Here is a 25880-nt window from a genome sequence, read left to right on the forward strand (position 1 = left end):
AGATCGCGTGATAAAGAAAGTATAAATCATCGATAGAGCCGCCAAAAAATGAGGACACCATTTCACGTCAGACTCCTTTCTCCAATGACTTTTTTTAGGACGAAAATTACCATTGACGCGTACATTAACCTGGTTTAACAGCATTATAATTTCTTCCACGGTCTTACTTTTGATACGATTTGTATATATTATGGTAAATGTCGTCAATTGATGTTTTTATACAGTTGTTATTGCAAGAAACGAAAGTCTTAAATGAAATATACAATGCACGTTTACTGTAGATTGACATTTTTAAAGACTTACTGAAGAATTTTAATTCATATTTCATCTAATCCAAAGGATAAAGATTTTATAAAATCGTCACTTATTGCGTAGGAACACCAAATTAATTATTTTTTGGATGATATACAATGTTAAATTATGTTATTTTAAGAATTTTATGAATGCTTTATATATAAATTATAATTTAGATTTACTTTCAGCAGCTGTAATATATTTTGTTTTTACTCTATGTATATTGTATTTAATCCTATACTATTTTATTTATTAGAGCATTTATTTATAACTAGTTCACATACATTTTCTATATTAAATCAGTTTTGCACCATCGTCGAGATATAACATTTGACTATTAAATTCACAATTCAAAGTCGCTGAAAGTAGAGAAATGAGTCTGACAACACAGAGCCCGAAGAACGTTCTGTCATTATGGTACGTTTACATCGCTATGCCACTTTGCTGAAGAATATATTTTCAATTCTTAAAACGGATTCAATTTTAATGCCGTAACGCGCATAAAGATGATAATCTTTAAATTAAAACTAGAAGATTTATTGATACGTCAACTGATTTTTATTGAAATAAAACGACGAAAATTCAAAAAACATTTCGTTTACTATATATTTAAAAAGAGTTGATAATAATAAAAGTACCTTATTTTACAAGGAGACAAAATTGATTAACTTTGATATAATCCTTGTATAAGACTTTAATATTGTTGTTATAAATATTTTTCATTTTCCGAATATACATATGTATATTGTGTATTCACTTTATTTTATAAAATACAGAAATTCAATGACGATTTCGTTCATTAGGAACCAAGTTTTCAATGAAATTAGAGAAGAATGCTTTCAAAGCTTCAAATAATTATATCAGTTTTCATTGCAATACCAACATTATTAATATTTCATTTATAATACTCTAAAAAGAATACAAACTGAAAGTGTTTAGTAATATTCTTAGTGAAAACTAGTGAACAATTCATAAAATTCAACATCGGCAATAACTCGAAAATACAGTTACATAGCTGTTTTTTATAGTAAATCCGTCATTTGTACACATACTGGTTTTTTGTATTTTATTATACACTCACCTTGCTTTTCCGTCCAAATTTCATGAAACATCTGGTAAACTGTGTACGTTTAACACGAAAATATATCACCCATTCAAGGAAATCTTCCTAGAATCGAATACAACAAATGATTAAGTACCAAACACTTGGGCTCCTTCGGCAAATTCTCGCAGCAATGTAAACGTACCCTCTAACCAACGAACGTGTCGACAACTATCCATACACGTTTATCATAAACCTATATGACTAATAGTACGAAATTATCGTAAGTTGTAATAATTAATAAATGTTATCGTGTAAGCGTCTGCGCGTCACCGTTGTCAATATTCGAGAAACTAGAAACTTACCCACGCCACGTTCAAAGATGGCGCTCGCCAGATCCGTGTTCAAACGAGAGCGCCCCCCGGGGGGATCCCTCGAACCAGAAAGGTGAAAAAAATATCTTGATAACCTCGAACCAGGGGTCTCTCGAAAAGCCAGCCACTCGATTTCTTTCCCAACCAATCCCGAGTGATTGCTCGCGGTTAACAGCACGACTGGTCTTCGTGATATTTTCTAACGGTCGCTTTTTTCTACGATTTTTCTAACACGAACACGAGAAACGGAGATGCGAGAGAACGTGAACGGTACCATCGTGGTGGACGATCTTCGACCAGCCGTGAGAATCGAGAGATCGAGTGCCGGGAGAGAATCGATCCTTCGGGAAGAAGAAAAATAAACAAGAGTCCCACTCGAAACGATTTTTCGCGAGGACCGTAGTAGCTGAACGTTAACGAACACCTATTAATTGCGATTCTGTACATACGAAGGAAATAGTCGTGTATATATATATAGTTATATGACACATACAAAAAAAAACATATGCGTATATATATGCGTTATCTATGGTCTAAGGTTGGATAAGCCGTAATCGAATTTAAAAGAAGCCACGGCCAGAATGGAAGAAATGGGGCACGAAGTGTCCGCGAATTCTTCGGGGACGCCATTGCGCGTCGACGCGTTGGAGGGCCTGTGTGGGCCCCGCGATAATCGCCGATCGATCGATCCAAGATCGCCTAACGATACCTTATAGTACACACGAACCTTCATCCTCGAACGATTGATTGATTGGAAGAGAATACGAACACTTGCTTACTGTCTAGTCATTAGATCGTTAGTCGAGGGCCCGTGTCCGCGTTCTGCATGCGAGCCTGTAGCATTTCCGGTCTTCGATGTCACGCGATATATTTTGTTTGGAATCAGATTCTTTTCTAACGAAGCTGCTAAATGAAATAATTCGTGAGTAACTCTTCTGATTGCAATGAAATCTGTGTAAAAGAAAGTTATTTAAGAACTTTAAGGTTTCAACTGAAAGAGTTATTTATGATAATTTTATTATAAAGATGCAGAGAATATTAAATGTTTGTTAGCTAAATATTTTTAAGAAACGTCGCAGCTATTATTATTAGGACACTTAAATTCATGGGTCAGTATTTTCGAAGACAGTCGTAGAACTAATGATTATTAATCTTTTTGGTGTGAACTTTTGTGGAATAATTTATGATTTTTATATGTCGAATTTCAGTCGTAATTATTCGAATAATGAAGTTCAATGTGCATTATTTTTATTAGAACAAGATGAATCTGTCTTCTGAAATATGGAATGTTTATAGAATCCATAGTGACTGTTCATGATATATTTGAAAAATGTTACCTATTCAACAAATGGATTGGATAAATAAATTTTATCTAGCTTAACCACTAATAAGAATAAAAATGTTGCAATATTTATGTCGATAAAGAATCGTATAACATTCAATGTTTCATAATTCGATTAATTATATTCCGACCAAAAACAAGAGGAAAGTATTAAATTCGTAGTCAGAGCGCCAAAGATATAAATTTGAGAAATTGTTACTTAAATCATTTACTATTTGAGATAAAATAACGAAAACATTTGTTACTGATAACTAGACTGTGGATGTTTATGCATATTTACAAGTTTTGATATTAATATATAACAATTATGACTGGTCAGAATATTATTTCACATACTAGAAATTTTAGTATGGTAATAATAATACATAAATGGTATTGAACTTAATGGAAATCAGTGTTTTACTGTATTTTTCAATTTAAGAAATGCTATAAATGCATAAACATCCGCAGTCGAGCGATGACTGTGCTTGAAAGAACATCAAGTAAGATTCTGTAAAAGCATGTAATACAGAGCTTTAATTCGCCAAATGCAAGGGATAACAACTGAATCGAATAAAACTATGTTACAACCAAAAGTTGTTTCTTCGTCGAACAAGGACACGGGCCGCGTTATGCCTAAATTAAGAGTATTCGGGTTAGACTTAACGTTAAGTTTCATATTAAGCGTATTTTTGGTCGACATTCCCTTAATTATAAGACGTTTATAATTACACGAAGAAAATTTTTGCGTAGATCAGCAGATTTCATTCCCCCGTTTTTCGCTTGCGTGTAATTCTATTCTCTCTATTTGCCTTTTTTATTCCAATCACAAATGATTCCGTGACGATTGTCTGTCGTTTTGCTTTTCGTTTTGCACGTGATCGTGATACAACGATCGTCCCAAAGGATGGCGAACTGTGAAAGAAAAACAGTATCCATTTATCCATCGAATTTACCGCCGTAATCGCGATCCGGTTTCTAGATTCGTCATTCAGTGTGCATCGCGGAAACGAGACCTATGTAATTAGTTGAACGGTTGACAGAGAGATTGTCCTTTTTATGATTAACGGGGTTTATAGTTGAAACGTAAAGAATTTTCGGTTTTAGAACATTGTACTGTTTAAAATTATCTTTTAAAGAAATCTTAAGTGATTTTTTTAATATAATGTCAGAATTGTGGAATTTGCCTGCACAAGATGCGGATTATAAATAGAGAAATAAAGCCGAAAATACAGAAAAAAGATAAAAATTCCAATTCGGGTATTATCTTTGATGATAAAATCTTATATTTACTGAACACTGTCATCAGTATTATACGATATTGAATAATAACTATATTCCTTGAATTTCTCTCTTCAAAATCTACTTTGTAGAAATCGAAAGTACAAAAACTCTGAAGTAAAAATTCAAACTAGGCCTATAATACAATCCGAATGAAGTCACTCAGTATTGTTAAAATATGATCTTTCATACGGAATTCATACAAGAAAGTAACATAAAAAAACACGTATTTTTTATTAAAAATAAAATATTTTCAATTTAAAAATTCACTCATACGTCACATTTTTAATGGGAAGTCTTTTAATTAAAAAAAAACAATCATTCTTCGATTGTTTTGGAAAGACAACCACGATGGGGAACGATACGTTCAATAAAAAAGGGATTCGTTCATAAACTAGAACTGCCAGCGTCGCAATAAAGTCAATAAAAAAACTTGTTTACGGACAATCTAACTGTCGATTGATCAGCCCGAACCGATTTACGTACAACGATTTCATATTGTCACACGATTTTTGCAATCTCGTAATAATGATAAGCCACCGAAACCACTCCCCCGCATTTTTCATTTTCATTTCGTTGTTCGTGCGTTTATTATATGAACGTCGAGGTTTTCCGTTTCCGCGTTTTTTATCTGTCCGGATCAAATATGTTGGGACTATTGTACATACATAGGCTCAATCATGTAACAGCGACAAGACAGCAATTACAATTATTGTAGAAACAATGATGTCTTACGAAATAAACTACAGATTAATGGACGTTTCTTTAAGGTGTGTTCTTTCAAATTCCGTAATCAATTAACGACCACTTTAGTATGTCACACAAGCTTAACCGAGTTTCTGCTTAGTGTTATCAATCTTATCTCTCGATATTTCAAGTACTATTTATTTAAAGAGAAGAATTAATTTGCTTTCACTCATTATAGATTACTAATTCTTCGAAGATTTCGTAATTTAAATTTTGTAACAGATTCATTATTCACTCAGAGAAGTAAATCATACTCTTTAATAATGTTATAAAGAGTAGCACTCCAAATACTATTTAGTAGTCATAATATTCAGTTTAAATATGAATTGATTTATTATTTTAAGTAATCCAGGAGAATATTACTATTGCTTTGCACATTATGAGGAACAGATTTTAATAATTTATGCTAAAGATTCTTATTTTAAAGTTAGTGATTGATATTAAAGATAAAGATGATGTATTTATTTTGGAAGTAAACTGTATATTATAAATAACTACAAAGCACTTAAATAGTGGACATAAGGTATCTAATTGGTATCGCGTCTCAAACATTTATAATATTTTAACACTATATTACACGTAAATGTATTTTGTCTGATTTTCAGTTTATGTGAATTCCCATTACACACAAATCCAAACATATTACAATACTAGTGTACATAAATCTTCCACATCGTTTCTAACTAGATATTTCAAATTAAATGTTGATTACTGTTTTAAACAAAGAAAACAGCAACACTATAATTACTTATTGTATGTAGAAGAATGTGACAATATTCAGGAATATGATTTACGAAGATAAAGGATCGAACTATCATTCAACACATAACAAATAAACAATTTAAGTATTAAACATGTATCGATTAACTACTCTGCCTACCATTTTGTTGTTTAAAAAATTAATCCTATCTTCCTGCAACAGATTGTTTAATTTTCTGTTCTATCCAACGACGGTAATGAGACACGCGAACGTAAACACCGGGCTTATTGGCTTTTCCGCAATGTTGTCCCCAGCTGGTAATTCCGTATAACGTGAAAGCTCCTGCGTCAAGAAGAACAGAAAAATTATCGATGAGCATATTACTTCATTAATTAAAACTATTTCATAAAACTATGTCGTTGGTTTACTAGAAGAGTCACACATCTCAAAAGTCGTTAATTTGAATAAATACGCACATTTTAGGATTTGTATCAACAAAAATTAACTCTAAAAATGAGCTATAAAATCATACTTTTTAACCAGAACAATGTCAAAATCCAAAACGGGCGTCTTTGAACCTTCTTCCAATAGTAAGGAATACACATAAAGAATATTTAACTAGAGACCTTCAAAACCCAAATACTATTAGCTATATTGTAAAAGAAAATTTTTTTTCAAATTGATTTCCTCACAAATTTACTTTTCTTAACTGTGTCATTCTTTTAGCAAATCAACAGTGTATAATGACGTGCATCAAACAAAAATCGTTTTGTCAGCTTCATATAAACTAAACGTATAGTTAAAAATATAAGAATATTTCTATATTAATGAAAAATGAATATGATAAATGACTGAAAATGTTAGTAATCTGCATACTTAAAGATTTTAGTTTAATATCAATCTAATATAAGATTTTTTTGTAAAATCTCCAAATCTTATGTTCATTACCATTGTGATAACATGCCAATGGTCCACCAGAATCACCGTCACAGGTATCTACACCCTCATCAAGGTATCCAGCGCAGACCATGCCATCGCTAATTGCACCTTCGCCATAAATATAACCGGCGCGACAAACAGACTGATCTAACAGTGGCACCCAACCATATCTTAGGTCTTTAGAATGAGCTAGAACAACCAAATAACATCATTAATTATAATTGAATTCCTATCCTTTAAAAATACGTGAGAAAAATCTTTAAAATTACTGGTCATTTTACACTATAATATATCAGGCCGTAACATCTGAAATGTCCGATTTAAATTTTAGTCAATTAGCATTCGAAATTAATTACTTGATTTTCCAGTTTCGATGCTTCCAAATCCACTGATAGTGCAATTAAGACCCGCCGGGTATTCCACGTTTTCAGGGGGTAAACAAATTGGCATGATATCCTTGCCGAGAGGAATTCCTCGTCCTTTTAACAACACGAGGGCAATATCGTTGTTCATTCGATGCCCCTTACGGAATTCTTCGTGTACGTAATAGTCCTCGATGTTAGCTTCCACTTCTGTTCCTTCGTCTATCTACGATTCATAGATTCTTGATACATACAGAAATTATTCTTAAGATCTGTTTTGATTGAATTTCGTAGAAACCAAATTTTCAGATCTACAATATGATTAAGGCTTAAAATATCAATCTTGAGTCGCCTTGTTTTAAATATATTGTAAACAATTTCATTTATTAACTTCATTGTATAACCTTTCTACTGGTCGGTAAAGACTCGAAGTAATTTTGTCTAGTTGACTAAATTGAAAATTATTCCTGTATATTATCCGAGAATTAGGTACCTACTCTTAAATGTAATTAATTAGAAAATCAGTAGTATGCTTGTAGAACAAAACCTGAAGCTACTGACTTACTATTAAAATGTATTAAAACTAGAATTTAATATTCTTACATGACTTCTATATGTATATTAAATTTCAAAAACGCAAACAAATAAATGAAAATTTGTTATTAACATAAAATAGTTACGCCGTGTGGATTAAATAGATTTGAATTACCTCTGTGTTGTAATCACCGGCGCGAACAAAATACGTCCCTTTGTTGTATCCTTCCAAACAATGCGCAGCAGTCAGCACATAAAGAGGCGAAAGAATTACGGCTCCACACCAATGGCTGGATCTACTGTGTCCCCGGACACGAATACTGGCCTGTGCATTTTAAAAACACTATAGAAATGATCTACAAACATCCTCAAGCAAAAAAGAAACATAAATAACGATAAGAAATCACTATCGTATTCGGGTAGATCCATCTCTGCATAAATTAAGGTAAAAGTAAAATAAACAAATGTTATTTATATCGACTTTTCTGTTCGTTCAACGGTTGATTTCATATCAAACGGTGTAGAAATATATACTTTATGATTATCCTAACAAAATGAAATTAACCTTTAACTGAAAATAAAATGGAATATACTCCAACATTTAAATTAGCTCCCAAACAAATCAGATATACACACTCTAACTCAATTTTACTGAGAACTATTTTTTTACAAAACTTACTATTTAGTAAAATAATAGTATACTACTTGGAAATAAATTAGACGAATATTTCTGTAGAAATATTTCAGATTCTAAAGAAGTTCGTTGATTTACCTGCCAAGGATAGGAGCCTTTTGGCGCAATGCTACCGCGCACCACCTTCTGGAATATAAGATCCTCGTCATCGTTGAAGTCTTTGAATCGCCTACCGCAATTAACCGGAAGAATGTCGTTGATGTCCGTCTCCGGGAAATCCGGCTGTGAGCCCCAGGGAAACTGCAATTATTTACTCTATAATTGGATTCGTACGCATGAAACCAGTCAAAGGATCGGGGGTCAAGGAATGAAGTAAACAAACCTCGTTGCGTAAGCTTATCATTTATTGAACTAAGAATTCGATCGTTCTTTTACAAATGTATTTATAATTTCCTATTACAACATACCGACAGATCGAACTATTAAGTAACTGATGTAATTATTACGTTGTACATAAGTTAACTCCTATAATTTATGCTACAATTAAATTACAACACAAAGAATCTTGTCAGGCAAGAGACTGAATTTTAACTATGCTATATACCTACTTGAATAAAAAGGTCTTCCCTTGGTTAGTAAATTAAACGTTAAGAAATTATGAACGACATTCATTAACAGAAGGATCTAATGTTATTTCTTTTTATATTTTGTAATGACTAATGTGTAATAAGTACAATGTTACACATAGCACAGCCACATTTCTAATATTTGTATTAGATACTAGATTTCTATTTTCTCATAATTTGTACAGATACTAGAGAACTTGATTGAAGAAGATCCAAAAAAATTACTTGTTTTAAATTTACGCTCGTCTCCTGGTAAGCTTGTTTCGATTTACCTCGGAATTGTTAACATCTCCGTGTGTACAAATCACACCTGCGTCCTCGTCGTGGTTGCAATTATGCAGACCCCAGTGATTGTGCTCGCATCTGTACAGTTGTGTCTCGTTCCCATGACAGTATACCTTGTTTCAATAAACAGTATATGTAAGTAAACGACACTGAAGTAGACAGAGTACCTCTTAAATTTAATGAAACTGTGAAAAGAACACATCACAAACAGAACATTCTGCGATGAATACAGTGTTCGGTTACTGCTGTCAGAAACATTAAGGTGCGATTCTACATATCAAAATAAAATGAAAATCAAGAATGAGGAAATTGTGTTGGAAGCTTCATTTTCAATTTATTAACAATTAAAAAAAAATACGCTCCAACCAAAAAAAAAAATACGCTCTTACTGGTTAGCCAAACATGTGACATATACTTTTCCTTTACTATAATCCTAAAGTCGCCAGGTCATTTACGAACGTTACCGGCCTACTGTCTAATAACAGATAATACTACATCCACGCTCTGTTTACACATTTTTATTGCCCTTCTGTCCTTTGCCTGGGATTCAAGTAACGTTTCCTTAATTTGTTGCCATCGTACACACTGTTATGCTCTACATTTATTACTTATATGGAGATCGCTTAGTTTCAGGAATTTCTGATCGGAATTTTTAACTGTCGATAACTTGAAAATAAATCTCCCAACAGAAGTTTGTCATTCTTGATTTTCGTTTCATTTTAAACGTGTAGAAGTAGCTCTGAACGTTTCTGGCATTAGTAACCGAAAATCCTGTACAAATCTATTTTTGAAATTCGGTATGAATTGATAAGATATAATTTACCAATTGATAATGATAAGAAAACACTTATTTTTTGTCGAAGTTATATAATTTACCAATAGATTACGGTATCCTGGACTGTTACAGTTACTTCGCAATAAGGTAGGTAATGTTATCATTGTTCACAACTTGTAATTCAATTCCGATATCATCTGACTTTGATGTCATTAATCTAATTGCATGATAATGACATAAACAAGCATAACAAACACGACCAAAAACCAAGGACAATGAAAATAATGTATGTACAGGTACATGCTGACATGATGTGAAGTTATTTACTATAATCAAAATTATAACCAATAGAAGTTGATAAAAATGATACGGTAATAAAAGACTGAAGTATTACGAAGTATACTAAAAAAACAATGTTAAGAAATAAGAAATGAAGTAGTGAGAATGTTTTTTAGTATTTTCCCCTACAAGTAGGTATATCACCTGGAACTGATAACGTGACTGTAGAGAGCAGTGCATATAATTCTATCTCCCTCTTTCTCTAAATCTTAACAAGACTAAAATATGATCTACTTACTGTCAGTTAGCTCTATAATATCGTAGGAATGTTAACTCAATTATAACAAGATCAACAAAACACAACTATAACACAAAAATGCTTTTTTAAAAATTCTTTTTTACAAAAACTTACTTCATCGAGCCAAATAGGTCCCTCTCCAGGCCCAAAAAATCCGTCCTTCTTGGCAATAGCTTTTCCACCGTATCCCAATGATCTACAGATCACCTTTGCTGCTGCGTTCGAGAAATCGTCGTCACAAACAGTGCCCCATATGCCATGGTGACGAACCTCGACTCTTCCTTCAAGAGGAGAGCTTCCATTCACTAGACGCATCTCGAAGGGTGCCTAAAACAGTCGCTCGAAATAATCAATTTTTATTCATTTTAGTGAAAATGTTCATTCACTTGAAATGCACTTGAATCCCGGTTAATGGAGTTCTTATTCCTTTTCAGATGACAAAACAATGTTACATGAGACTTGTACAATGACAAGTTGCAAATAGAGAGAGTGTTTTGTTACTCACATCGCAATGTTCTGGACTCTCGTCAGAACGATCCGGACAGTCGACAACCTCGTCACATATGAACGCAGTTGGAATGCACGTGGGACTCTTGTCACATTTCCAATGACCATCTTGACAGGTATCGACTGCTGTTTTACAAACGATGCCCACCGCTTCTTCGGGTTGGCAATTGTGAACACCCCATCTGTAAAAAAAAAGTGGAATCCCAACTTCAATTATTGAATTCATAAATGAGAGACTTCAATTATTGAATTCATAAAGACCTCCATTAAAGCACAAAACCTTAAGATTAACTCTATATTGAAACTCTGTCGTTTCGGATATGATTATTTTAAAGATTTCTCAAGTTTTTAAATATCTCTAAATTTATTTCGATGTTTTTTGTTGAATTTAGTATGTATTATACTGGCAACAATTACCCATCAAAATCACATTGACGTAGGGAAGACTCATTTCCTCGGCATCTCAGTTGATCAACCATGAACCTCGTGGGTGGATCCAGATTGCCATAGAATCCTCCCGGTCTGATCTCCAAGGCGCCAAGGACAAAGCCAAGTTCTTTGCAAATCACATCGGCATCGATCATGCCAAAGCCATCGTCGCAAACTTGGCCCCAAACTCCCAAAACTACGCAGTTTATTGTTATTAATTTCTTGGAAAATATTTTATATTTCAAAATAACATATATTTCAATCATATAAATAAACAAAAATTTGGCAAAAAAATCTGTTACATTTTACTGTAGGTATTATTTCTACATCATATTTAATGTTCACATACCGTAACATACAAAAATTTCAACTTACTTTTAACTTCAATTCTTCCTTCGTAGCTGTTATTCGAACCAGCGAGCCGTATGCTATAATCCAAATTCTCGACGGTACAGATATCCTCGTCGCTACGATCGTTGCAATCGTTCTTCCCATTACATACCTGGGTCTGATTTATACACTTCCCGTTTCCACAAGCAAACATATCGTCGCAATCTATACTTCTCTCCTTCATTTCATAATAATCGAACTCTCGGTTCGGTTTCAAGGATCCTGTCATTCCGATGTTGCTGTCGCTTAGAAGACAAACATTTCCGGCTGACCTGCAAAAAAGGAAAAACAAATAAATTAAAATACGTGCTGTGTAAATATACAGCACAAGTTCACTTTTCTCTTTCGATATTATGAAACCAGCAATATAATGTTTTGTAACTTTTTAATAAAAAAAACGATGGTGACCTTGACTAAATATGTCAAAATCAAGGTCATCGAAGCTGCCTTGTCTATTCTAAATATTTACCAAAAGTCATATCAACCACTATTTTTATTTTTAAAATCTAGACAATCAGTATTTCAAAACTAGTGTCTCTTTCCAATTTAATAATTATACATGTTTTCTACTTTTACAACTTTTACGGTGAAAAAGGATTACTCATATAACATAATTGGGTTGACATAATAATTTTTGTGAGTAAATAAATTTTGACAGATCTCTGATGAGTATCTACTAGAACTATGAAAATACTAACTGACTTACTTGTGTGCAAACGATCGACATGTAAAATCAGCCTCCTTGCACCTGAGAGCGCAGGTCTTTAACGGAGTGTTCAACCACTTTTCGACGTCGTGACCTTCTAATTTATGCTTAGCATGCTTTTCGAAAAGATCCATTTGCGACGTGCAAGCCCTTTCATCCGCACCATTTGTACAGTCCTTCAAACATAACGAATTTTCGGATATTATTGCAAGAAATTTTGCAGGAATACTTAATACTAACAGATTTTCAATAAATTTATATGAAAAAATTATTGAAACAACCTCCACCTTGTTATTCATCCTTTTTGCAATTTATAACATATTCACAACAGTTATTTGAAGCTTCTAGCAAAGTGAAATTTAAATATTATTGTTTACCTCTTCACCATCGCAAACCCATGGCGAAGGAATGCATTCTCCTGGCAAACACTCGAAATGCTTAGGTTTGCACTGACCGGTCAAACGTGACCTTTGAGTTACTGAAAGAACGAATTTAATTGTTTAAAAATACATTGTAAATATTAGATGTCACGATGAAATGAACTACTTCACAAACAAAGTGGTAGCATATTTCAAAATCATATAGTTCTCTGAACATTTTGTTCGGTAAAAATGACTAGTATCGAGAACAATGGCAAATATTATTAAGACAGTATTAACCTATACTTCTTTAGAAATAAATAACAATCCTGGTAGAAAGTAATAGATTACTGTTTGGTACTTGACACCATAAGACTAAAAATAATATTTACATTACAAAAATTGAATTAAAATTAAATTTGAATTTAATTAAAAAGATTAGGAGTGAAATAAAATTAAATTGCAAATTGTACCAATATTCCCGCAAGGTGGAATGTCACAGTATTCACGTTCCCCTCCTGGTCCAGTGAAACACCATGGCCTGGTCTCTCTATTTGGATTCGGGTTTCTGCAGTAGTTGTGAGTTTTCAATTTTTCTCTAACTTCTCGATTGACGACCTAAAACGCAATAATTGTCTCTGGTGACAAAGGTACAATGATTTCACTGAAAAACCATCATCAATAAAAAAATATGTTAATGTATCTGATCAGTAAATCTGATTTCTACATTTAAATAATCTGAAAAATCTATTTTCCGTTAATGAAATGTTTATAATCATCGCACTAAATAAAAGAGTATATTAACACTATGACGATCGGCTAGTTTCGCGAGTAACTTTAACCCGCAGCCGGTTATTTTTGTTAAGAATTGAAAAAATATGTTTTTTGCTATGTATGTAAAAAAAGTCAATAACTTTGAATATTTGAAAAGTACCAGTAGACACTCACATCACACCACTGTGACATTATTGCTCCTCATAGTGTTAACAAGTACAAAATATATAGCTATTATACATCAATAAGAAGAAAATTAGAAAAAGATCACCATAAAAATATGAAAACGAAATAACTAACATTTACTGCAAGTGGATGGGCTACTTCCTCGTTGCCCCATGAAAGACATTGTTTCCCGGATGCCGTTACGTTCGCATTTCCTGTGTATTGGCTTCCCTTTCCATAAATACAACCTGATTAAAAAAATTAAAGTGTCATATAAAACTACAGTAAGTATTAATTTCTGAATACCGTCCCCTTAAGATATACCTACATTTACATTTTAATTAAATTTACCTTGTGTCTTTAATTAAATTATTAGGTGTACAAATAAGTAATCCACTATTTCTTAAATAAAATAATATATTTTGAATTGAAAATATCCTCCCGCGTCTCTTTTCCTTAAGAATGGTGAAAAAGTGTTAAAGAACGAGGAGAGATATTATTGAAAGCTTCGTTTTGATTTTCTGAGAAACAAGTCTTAAACTGTAAAACATCTAAGAGATCAGTTATTGGTACACCTAATATATGTATTTTGTACTCAGAATTATAATATTATAATTATATACATGGAGTGTGCTTGCAAGAACTAATGATAACTATAACAATAATAAATGAATGTATCTCAATTAGAAGCTGAAGTCAAACTGAAAAGTTCATACCTATATCATCGTAAGGCCTTTTGCAAATGTAAGAGTGACCCTTCATGGAGGTTGCACAGTCTTCGGTGTCCCAGAAGAAATATTCAGCGACGCAAGTCGAATCCGGTCTTTCGTGACACGGAAACTTGCGTTTCATTACGACACAAAGAGGACGTGAACCCACGAAAGGGGGATGTTTCTTGTCTTCCATCCATCCTGGCCACCATTTATTGAATCTAACGACAATTCATACGTATAAGTAAACCGTATAAAATTATAAGAATTGATCTTCTTAGTTCCTTCATCGAGGAAGTAACTTAATACTCTTACTTATAGCTAACTGAAGCTCAATCGACGTTACTAGTGATTGTTCACAGATATAAATATTATCGCTGCAAATCAGAAATCTCAATAATACTAGTGAATGGGGAATTTTTGTGGAATGGGTAAGAATGATCTGTATTTGTATAAATATCCGCAGTCTAATAATTAGTCTATTCAATTGTGTTAATAGTCCTGAAATGATTTCCCACCTAAATTTGGCACGCGAGGAATCCTCCCAAAGCCAAAAGGAGCGATTCAGAGTGGTAAAACCAACACCGGAAGTCATGACGGAACCAACTTCCGGATGCAACTGCAGCAGCCATTCAGACAGAAAGTCGTTTTCCGCCTGGTTAACGATATCAACGAGTCGTGATTGTCGTTCCGAACAATACTGCAACGCTTCCGCATGGTTCAAGCCGCTATCAGGATCAGCCAAGTGATAACAATGTCCTTCGTACGGTATTTCGTCCTTCCGGCAATGGGCCACCCGATTTGAAATGCATCTCACACCGATCGCGTCCCTTTCCACGCGACATTCTGGTTTATGAGTGAATCTGAAAAATTCAAAATAACAGTTTTTCATTATTGAGCATAAAAGCATTATGTGTTGGAATAATAATAGAAGGAATTATAATAAAATTTTTGGAAGATTCAAATTCTTCAAAAATGTTTGGAAGAAAATTTCTTGTGACTTTCAGGCTATAGTTAAGTTGCTGCAACAGTTGACTATATGTTTTAATTCATATTTTATGGAACAGCAATTGAGTTTCACCATTCAGTATTATGTCTTGCAGAACATTTTTCGTATTGTCACAGATTCCCAGAATGCGACTCGCAACGTAGGAAAAACCAGATATGAAATCGGAAACAGCAACTGCGTAAGCAATCTCTTATCTGCTGACCGAAAAAGAAATCTATAAAGCATGGCTACTTACTTGCACAATTGAAATCTAGTGTCGTTGCCTTGACACGACACGGAATTCGCGGCGATCCACGTTGGCACTCCGTTACGATTGTTCCTTCCCTGCCAGGCCATCTCTGCGCCTCTGCAAAAATTATAGGCATTCAGCCAAAAATTTTATGATATATCTGATTTTCTAAATTTGCTAATTTCAGATTAGGCATGTCACTATCGAAATGTTCCTATATTACAATTTCTTTATTGTTAAGCCACTTCAAGAAAACATAATATTCAAGATTTTTCGGTGAAACAAACATGAGCCAAATCTGTGACGACTTGTAATTACCATAAGTCATATTTTCAAATGGTTTTCAAATGCTAGTATAGATTATATTATCAGTTTACGAAAAATTATGAAATAAATTTAATAAAAATAGCAACAATCGTTATGATGGTCCTAAAAAAAATCATTATTCCAAGCATGTATAAGTAATAATCAATACTTATATTTGACACGACATTCTTCTAAGTTAATAAATTTTGATGAATTGTACCATACCTTACGTATCCGAGTTGTTTGCACACGACATCAGCCTCTTTCAGAGTCCAGCCATTTCTGGAATCGCAAACGATTCCCCAGCCAGGATTTGTTCCTTGAACTTCGACATACCCGTCATGAGGTCCGGATCCACCCCTAAGTCGAATCACCTATCATTAAAATAGTAGATGAGTATATAAAAAATTATCAAATAATGATTACCATAATACATTATCAAAGTTAGAATTTTTAAAAGAGTAATAAACAAAATTTACGAAAATATTTATACATACAATAATCTTACAGTAATAAATATTCATTTTGTATGTTTGTTTTGTTACAGTACAGAGTTTTGAAATACTAACGGTAAAATAGAATTTGTGACATTTTACAATTTATTTCAGTAACATTGAAAATTCTCACCTGACCAGAAATCGGCGTCGGAAGGGACACTTTTCGCGAGTGATCTAATGGTTCTACTGGTGGTACATAGTAATTTGGAAATGGTGGTTCCTCTGAAAAATATTAATTGATATATTATCGATAATGTAATGAACGAAACGGAAATTAAACAAATATTTATACATTTCGAGTTATATATATGTTGATAGAATTTTAAACAACGTAACTAAAAACGAAAGAGACTGATTTGCAGCTATACAACAAAAATATAAAACTAACGTTCTGTTATTGTTATAGCTTTCAGTGATACATCCATCTGTTTACACAATAATAAAAAACGTGGAATAAATATTACAATAAATATATCTATCAGAAATAACGAAAACTAATATCAATACTTTTAACGTGATAACGAAAGCATTATTGCAAGTATGTACACTACGTGCCAAAAGTATGAGACCAGAGTTCACGATTGATGGAACAGCGACTCATTATTTTGTAGCGATATAATAAGAATTATGAAATCACTAGATATAACAATTATTTAGAATCACTTTTAGAAAGTAACTTTCATCAAATCTTTGTAGAATAATATTTTCCTTTTCCTTCAATTATGAAATCTGGTCCCATATTTTTCTCTAATAGCATATGTATGATTTTTCAAGCCCATTGTTATGACCTCATTCCAAAAGCTCCTCATGCCAAAGACGCGGCTGACTATACACTAAACATGTATTCAAAATTGAAGGAAGACTTACCTGAATTTCGTTGAATTTCAATGACTTAAATTTCGTATATAATCATTCCGAAAGATACACCTACCTTCGTCGAAGGGGGCAGCTTCAATATTGAAGAGATCCACGTCGACGTTCTTCTTATTCATTTTCATGACAACAGACGATTCCGTGGTCGTTTGAGTTTTGTTCTCGAATACCAGCACCGGTTTCCAAACTTCTTTATCGTCCAGTACGTCGACATCGTAATCCAGATTAGAATTTTCTGTTGTCAAAGAATTGTCATCGTATTCGATCGCTACGTTAGGGATGTCTGGATCCGGCGTAGTCGTGGTAACTTTGATTAGAGGTTTCTCTAGCTTCCGTGAAATCTTTTTCTTCATCGGAATTATCAGATGCTTGTCTAGAACTCTTTGTGTGGTAGTGCTGATGCTGTTTAACGAATCGTTGGAGCGATTATTTTCTTGGTAAAATGGTGGTTCCAGACTTTCAGCTGGAACATTTGGATTAGAGGTATTTGATCTATCAAGATTCGTGGGAGCCAAGAAACGATCTGGTGATAGAAAATTACTAAAATTCGATGTGTGCTGAGAAGCGTTCGGTGGTTCGTAATATGGCGGTTGAAGATCAGTTGCTGGTTCAAGTGGATAATTCGAGCTTCCATTAGAAGGTTCGTAATATGGCGGTTGAAGATCAGTTGCTGGCTCAAGTGGATAATTCGAGCTTGCATTAGAAGGTTCGTAATATGGCGGTTGAAGATCAGTTGCTGGCTTAGCTGGGTACTTCGAGCTTGCATTAGAAGGTTCGTAATAGGGTGGCAGAAGATCAGTTGCTGGCACTGGTGGATAGTAACTATTGCCTCTTGATATGTTCCTTGAACTTGGAGGCATCAACGACCGACTCGGAGGTGGGTAATACGGCGGCTGAAGATTTACTGACGGCATGACTACACGATGATGGTTTGTGTCTGTTAAATTTGTAAAAAGAATTCGTAATATTAAAGATGATACTTAAATGATTGTTAAGAGGAAAATATGGTTAATGAAACTGATCTTATGGAAGCCATTTTGAAAGATATAGAAGTCAACGAAACTTGTTGAATGGTTATTTTAGCTTAAATTATTATATATTATTTTTAACATTGTAATCATTTGTATTTTTCATTTTTTTATATGTATTTAAAACATTCCGCCGAAAATTTCATCGAATAAAAAGTCTTATAATAAACGGCTAGATTTTTGTAAGAATTTTTGTATCAATAAATACTAAATAATTATTCAAAGTAAACGATGATTACCAGATCCTGATAAATCCTCACGATTTGCTGAAGACGAATTAATTCGATAATACTTAGGAGTACGATGACCATGTGCAGGCGTAGCTCCATTGTTTGCTCTAGATGAATCATTAAAAGGATAATAATGTGGCGGTTGAAGTTCCACAGATGGTACTGCAAAATCAGTAGATCGAGCATCAATGTATATATTCTGATCGCTGCTACTAAATTGATTCGGATCTTGAACATCATTTGGTCCATAACTTTTCGTCCTTGAATGTCCTTGGTTAACTTCAATTTCTTTCGGAATAAAATGCCCCCTTGTGTTATTTACATTTACGAATACATTGTTCGGATAATGGGGATTTGATGAATCAGGAGGAGTATCTTTAACTCCTACGAGTACAAGAAATAATAGATAATAGTGAAAACAACTAGAATATAATAAAATCTGTCACGTTTTCCTACCTGGCAGATATTTTCCTTTTGTATGATTAAAAATATTTGTCGCCGATACCCACTGATTCAACTTCGAATCTGCTTCTTTATCAGTTGTGCTTTGATATAGGTTAGTTCTAGATCCCCATTCACGAAATTTGACGTCCTCATTGAGTCCTCCTAAAAACAATAAAAATTTGAATAATAGTGTTTATTGTTTTCATCGTTTACTATTCCCTATTTTTACAAAAACGAGGAAAACAAAATCTCTACACCAACTAAATTAGTTTCAACGTAAAGTACAAAATAAATTGAAAATTATGAATTGCCTGTTTGTAATTCATTAAATATTAAATATATTTACCTGTAAAAACAATCTTGCTTCTTGTAAAACAAAGATCTGTGTTTGCATATCATAATATGCCTAACTCGAGATCAATCGAGCTTACCTTCAGATACTTTTTTCAAGAAAAAAAACTTCAAAGTTTGTTTCTAATATATGATTACACAGTATTATCTGAGACCACAACAATATCTATTCATAACTTATTTTTGATATTTCAAGGACGCTGTACAACTTATCATGCTATTGAAGCAACAAAAACAAGAAAAGATCCTCATGCAGTATTCTTTCATGCGTGTCATTCGCTGTTGGCAGTAGAATGAAATGAACTATCGCAAATAAAAAAAATTAGTCAAGCAAGAAACACCGATTAAAAGTTAAAAGCAAACGCCATGATATGTTTATAAATGAATTACTAAACAACATAACCAGTTAATACCACATAAAACTGGTTAAATTATAAAATTAAATTAAAAAGTTACCTTGATCCCACTGCCTATTCTGTGGTTGAGGCGGCGATTGCCTAGAACCTTGTTGACTCCAGATACTGGGAATAAATCTGCCCCCTGACGCTACAGGCTGAGTCCAACGTGTTCTATTTCGCGTTAACGGTCTTGTATTACCATCTTCAGGCACCACGTAAGTGCTTTGCACGTAAACATTTCCATCCGGTGCAGGTTCCCGATTAAATCCTGGTTGGGAAAATCCTGGGCCAAGTCTACCATGTTCTTGTCTGTTAGGTCCAAACTCTTGCCCGACCCTTCGATTCGGAGATACATTTCCTTCATGGAATTCACCGTGTTGATTCGAAGCATCTTGTGTTTGATCGAAGGGACTTTGTTGCGTCTGCTGACCAGATTCATCGTACTCTGGGTAATCAGGAGGGGAATGAGGGCTACCGTGATGATGACCATGATGATGACCATGATGATGTCCTGAACTGTGATGCCAACCGCCATCTGGAATGGTCTGGTTAGGTCTTTCAGGTTCAGGATGACCATACGGAGGAGTTGGTTGCTGGGTTTCATTGTTTTTGTCGTACGTCGGTGCATGAGGATAGTATTGATGGGAATAGTGATTATGATGATGGTATTTGTTATCATAACTTGAACTCTGATCACTTGTTTCCGGCCTGGGATGCCACTGTCCGGTTGTGTAACCCGAATTCTCTGGACGATCCCAACGATTTGGTTGATCTGAACTTCCTGGTTGAGAAGGCAGAACATTTGGACTTCCTGGATGAGAAGGAACATAGCGATCACCATGGTCATATTGCCATTGAGGATAAGGTGGCATGGTTGTAGTCCATCCATTGGGTTTCCAGTTTGGTTTCCACGTCGGTCTTGACGAATTCCAACCTGCTCCTGGTGATTTTGTGGTTGTCTCAGTGTTGTGCGTCCATATTGGTCTCCATGTTGGACGTAAGACATCCCAGTCAGTTCCTGGACGGCTTGTCGTCACGGATGGTTTGGTTTGTCCACGTGGTAAAAATCCTGGCCTGTAGTGATCCTGTGATGTACGATTATATTGACGAACGTGTTCCCAAGTTCTTGAATCTGAAGTACCACCTGATGTCCATGGTCTGGTTGTAGTTGGTTTCTCTACGCAAAGTAAAAGAAACTTGTTTCGTGATAAGTAATAATGCACTCTGTTCTAATGATAGATACAGAACAGATGAATTAATTAAGTACAAATGGGTAACACCTATATCTCGATTTACGCAGTAACTTTTTATACGACGTGCCAGTTTTTCTTAATAATTGTATTTCTTATATGTAAACTGTGAATTTTATGCATTTATCGCATACACGATTGTCTGAAGCTAATTGTAACTATAGTGAAACTTTCGATGAAGTTTTTCGACATTTTTATTTTCGGTTTAATCCTATAGAAGCCATAATGGATCTATCAAATTTCTATTGAACTCCAATCGTTGTAAATCACTCGAGAAAAATCGATATTTCCATAAACACGTGCAGTCTACTTATATTAGTTATTTGCTAATTACCTTCGCTACAACCGGGTACCTTGTGAGGCCAATCGCAGACGGTTGTTAAAGGATTAAACGCTGTTCCAGGACCACAGTCCATGATAAAAGTAACTCCATTTGCACATTGAAGAAACTTCTTACACGTATCAGGATGAGGTAATAATCCCGAATGATCTGGAGGACAAGAAACCTTTTTCACTGGTTCATAGTTATTATTCGCCAGTTTCATATGATTGTAAGTCTCGTAATCAGGCGGAATTAACGGTGTTGTAGTTTCCTCCTTGGACTTCGATGAATCTGTTCAACAAATTTATCCCGTTTATTAGTTATATTCAATCCTATGTGAATACTTTCATTTATTATTGTAGCTAGCAATTTTCTCATGGATCACTTTGTTACCTTCACAGCCCCTTACATTACGGGGCCAATCACAAACGTTAACGGTGGGGTTGAATACTGTGCCAGGACCGCAATCCATGATATACGTTCCGCCGTTTACGCATTGTAAAAATTTTGTGCAATCTGACGGGTGCGGTAATAAGCCAGTTATGAAAGGCGGGCATCGTGGTTCCTGTAAATAAAATTCAATACGAATTATGCAGAGTGTTCCATATAAATATCACCGGGAAGTTTCAGAATTTCGAAGTAAAATAGATTTCTATTACATCTAATCTTACTGCGAAATTCCATACAGCTACTTTCAAGGTAGTAAAATTATCCGCAAATGAATGAATAATAAAAAAATTGGTTTGTTCAAATGAACCTGTAGCCTTTCGTGTTCCAGAAAAGTTTGCGAGGTCGACAATAAAGGCTCTCGTTTTCCGGACGATTCCAAAAGATCGCTCGAAGGAAAATCGGCAACCTCTCCGCCATAACAGTTGACTTTGTGCGGAAAATCGCACTCCAAAGTCTCCGGACTGAACAAAGTTCCGGGTGCGCATGGTTGGACGAAAGCTCTTCCCTTCCAACAATTAACGAAAAATTTGCAGTCTAGTGGATAGACGAACTGTCCCGTTGAATCAATTTCGGGACACTGTGCACCTAGTCTGGGGTCGTGTCGAGCGACCGTCGATTTCGGTTTTGCAGGGACAATAAAATTTTCCTTATGTGATTTCTGGAAAGAAATTAAACAAGGATATAGAATGGTAAAGAATAAGTTTAAACTATAAAAAACATTTAAACATGATCAGTATATTAAAATTTAGTCATATTGATATTTTAACGTCGACAGATTTTTCTTCGATTAGTTTTCTGTGACTGTTTTATATCAATTAATGTAACTTAATATATTTACCGTGTTGTCGGTGGATATTCCTTCATAAAAATCTTGATCACTGTCTACTTTTGGTTCGTTCCCTTTGTTTTGAACACGATTACGATCCTGGTGTTGTTCTAAATCATGAGAACTGGATGGTTTCGAAGGAAATTTCCGATTTTCTTGTTGCTCGAACTGATCATTTTCCAAGAAATAATCACGATTTTGATCGAGATTTGTGGATGCTCGAGGATCATCTGTAACCTCTGTTCTTTGCTCGATATCACTTTCGGAAGTTTTTCTCCAAGGACTCCAGGTCTTCGTCTCAGCATTCACTACGAACGGTTTTCTAGGACTTGGGTCGTCTGGATCCGTCCGCCATTTTGGAGAACGCGATGGATCCTTATTTGACTCGATATCGTCTTGGTTAGACAAATACCAGGGAAGTACCGGTTCCCGTCGTTTTGGTGGTTTTGTCGTTATTTCCCTAGGGTCGAAAATCTACGCGATAGTACAAATAACAATTACCAATATATAAAAAACACCAAAGTTTCTATAAAGATGTGTTCATAAATACTCAAGTCTTACGTGTACGTAAAAATTCAGAACTACTCTATATATAACTTATTGCATGTGGAAAATTAAACTAGACTACGATTACATATGAACAATTAGATCGAATAAAATTTTCCGCCACATATTAATAAGAATTTTTCTGCTCTGTATTGTAATTACTGTGTGTTTCCGTACAATTTCTAAATGATAATTCTAATTCATATTTCATTTCTACAAGTAATGTCAATATTCCCAAACACACTGACTTGGTTAGTTATCGTTCATATACGATTATGTAATGTTTACGCTGTAAACTGTCTTATGGACTATACGAAGTAATAGATGCTGATTGCACATTTATTTCTCTAATTTTTAAAAATTTCTATTATTACTTTTATAAACTGACAGAGTACCATTATTTTTTGTATAATAATATTCTTAGGAAATTCTGAAAATATGGTCAGCTATTCGTTTGTAAATTATGTAATGTTTGAAATAATTTATAAACGTTCTCGATAAATTTATACTGAAGAATTTTAAGTTTGTGCAGACAGGTGAGCACCATTCGTTTACAATCGATCCCTGAAGTTGTGCTCGCTTGTTGTGAAACACGCTCTGCAACTCTGTTGCTAATTCAAGCAGCTTACACTCCATACTGTTATTTCACCTTATCAGCACTTATCTGACTAATGAATAGTAATGAGGTCTTTCTTTGCACAGATCGCGATCTTTATACACATATTAGAGATTCAATATTTCTACACCGTTGATTTATAAAGCGTTAAATAGAAATTAACGTTGTATTAAGTTAATGTTAAATCCGTTTCAACAAACATTTTATCAATTGGGTATACATGAAAATACTTTTATTGGCACACTTGTTTCACAGCGTGCAGTCTTAAAGTAAATACGCTAACGCTATTTAACAGGTGGAGCCCAAACGAGTACAGCTACTTGACGAAGAAAGCCATTTCGTTACTCCTTGAAGAGACACAAATAGCTGAAATATTCCTATAAACGATACACCCTTAAAATATTAAGTGGTAGAGAAACATGAACTAAAAACAACGAGTTTGATCGGATTAATTCTATCGGAATCATCAAAACATTGTGGAATCTTCTACTTCTGATATAAACTTTAGTACCATCTTTAATATATTTTTTAACATCATATATTAGATGGTTCCGAGGAGTCGAAGAACGCTAGAAATACATTAAATTTTATTACAGAATCCTTCAGTTTGCTTGCAATGATGCAACAATGCGTAACAAAACATGATCAGTCGATCATTCAAGATACCAAGCGTAACTAATACTTCTACGCAATACCCTGCAACACACTACCAATGTTCAAAAAATTTAATATCATGTCCCTATGAATCTCTATGCAAATTCAGATCTCTTAGCACTCTCGCAGAAACAAGAATAAAACAGAAATTAATATTTTCTGCGAAGAATGTTCTCTAGTCTCAACTAAAATACAAACTTTATTACGTCATCATTAGCTTCGTCGATTTATCGTACTCAATGGAATCACGTGCGCCGCAAGTGCATCAAATCTGCAGACAGTACAAATATATCCGAAGTAAAACCGCTTTGATTTTATTAACTCTCGTGCGCTGTTCAATAAACGATTGCATTACTGTTCTTTAAATTGAATTCAGACTGAATTAAAATTAAATTAAGGGAATATATTCTCCTATCGCTGGATTATAATATACGTAAGCTATTGGTGTCAGATTAATTTGCATATTTCTAGAATAAAGATTATAATTAATAATCACTTTTCATCGCAATATATATACACATCGGGTATAATTAACCCGACCAGTACAACAGGGGTTAATCTTTCGATTCCTATCCAACCATCAAGTGTAAAGAAAAATCGAGTTTCCTGCCTGAAAACTGGACTTACTCGAACCGCAAGAACTCAAGAAGCATTTAGAACAGAAGCTTCCTCTATTTAATTCCCCCGCAATTGTATTCACCACCGGACACGTACGTATACCCATCTCTCGAGGGGCTCGACGATCAATTCTCAAAGTGTTAAAAATCACGTGGGCCGGAAGCACACCCGGGGGGGTCAAACAACGCAAGAATGGAGGAGAGACAGAGAGAGCACGTACCGCATGAGCGAACCCGATCACGGAGAGAAGAGCGAGAAGGACGACGAGACGATCGAACCGCGACATTATCCCTCGTTACTAGCACGATACTCCAAGCATCTCGCGTCGTACTGATCCCCTATTCCCCATAAAACCGGCTGGTCCCGATCCCCGGATCGGGTGAGCCGTCGCGTCGTAGTCGGCCCCGCGTTCTTACTCGGAAACAACAGATAGCTGGTTGTCGTTCTTGGGAGAAAACGCGCAATGGTTCGGGGAAAAGAAAGGGTTATCAGTCGCGGAGGTCGAGGGTCGGCTGGAGATCAGTGACGGGGAAGGGAGTCGCGTATAATAGAAAAAGACAGGGAATTCGGTGGAACGTTAGAGGATAGAGTGAAACATATGGACAGATGGAGAGAAACAAAGAAAGACACAGACGTTGATTGCCCGCTACCAGACAGCGAAAGAATGAGAAATAAAGAGAGCGAGAGACCGTGTGCTTTTGT

At 34.6% G+C, this 25880-nt stretch overlaps 1 protein-coding gene across 1 annotated transcript; it reads right to left on the reverse strand.

The window, feature by feature from the left end:
- Positions 1 to 5951: 5951 nt before the first annotated feature.
- LOC107194311 lies at positions 5952 to 25466 on the reverse strand. Its single transcript, XM_015583918.1, has 28 exons — positions 25399 to 25466; positions 22757 to 23218; positions 22226 to 22576; positions 21862 to 22033; positions 21481 to 21759; positions 19955 to 21073; positions 19160 to 19309; positions 18713 to 19087; positions 17504 to 18382; positions 16703 to 16794; positions 16301 to 16449; positions 15776 to 15886; positions 15050 to 15394; positions 14538 to 14752; positions 13957 to 14069; positions 13356 to 13500; positions 12901 to 13001; positions 12524 to 12699; positions 11803 to 12089; positions 11416 to 11623; positions 10997 to 11180; positions 10606 to 10818; positions 9127 to 9252; positions 8367 to 8528; positions 7770 to 7919; positions 7055 to 7286; positions 6708 to 6887; positions 5952 to 6101 (listed from the first exon to the last, which is right to left on the reverse strand). Exons 1-28 carry the CDS (start codon positions 25462 to 25464, stop codon positions 5965 to 5967), a joined length of 7179 nt encoding a protein of 2392 aa, XP_015439404.1. The 5' UTR covers positions 25465 to 25466; the 3' UTR covers positions 5952 to 5964.
- Positions 25467 to 25880: the final 414 nt, after the last annotated feature.

The sequence above is a fragment of the Dufourea novaeangliae genome, unplaced genomic scaffold, assembly GCF_001272555.1.
Source record: "Dufourea novaeangliae isolate 0120121106 unplaced genomic scaffold, ASM127255v1 scaffold12, whole genome shotgun sequence".
NCBI lineage: Eukaryota > Metazoa > Arthropoda > Insecta > Hymenoptera > Halictidae > Dufourea > Dufourea novaeangliae.

What these genes read in the sequence shown, in the direction of transcription:
- LOC107194311 (XM_015583918.1), bottom strand. Translation starts at nt 25,464, where the DNA reads ATGTCGCGGTTCGATCGTCTCGTCGTCCTTCTCGCTCTTCTCTCCGTG. An exon ending in GAATAGGCAGTGGGATCAAG is followed by an intron (nt 19,310 to 19,954) that starts GTAACTTTTTAA and finishes TATTGTTTTTAG; the next exon opens with GAGGACTCAATGAGGACGTC. An exon ending in CGACGCCGATTTCTGGTCAG is followed by an intron (nt 16,450 to 16,702) that starts GTGAGAATTTTC and finishes TTTTAATGATAG; the next exon opens with GTGATTCGACTTAGGGGTGG.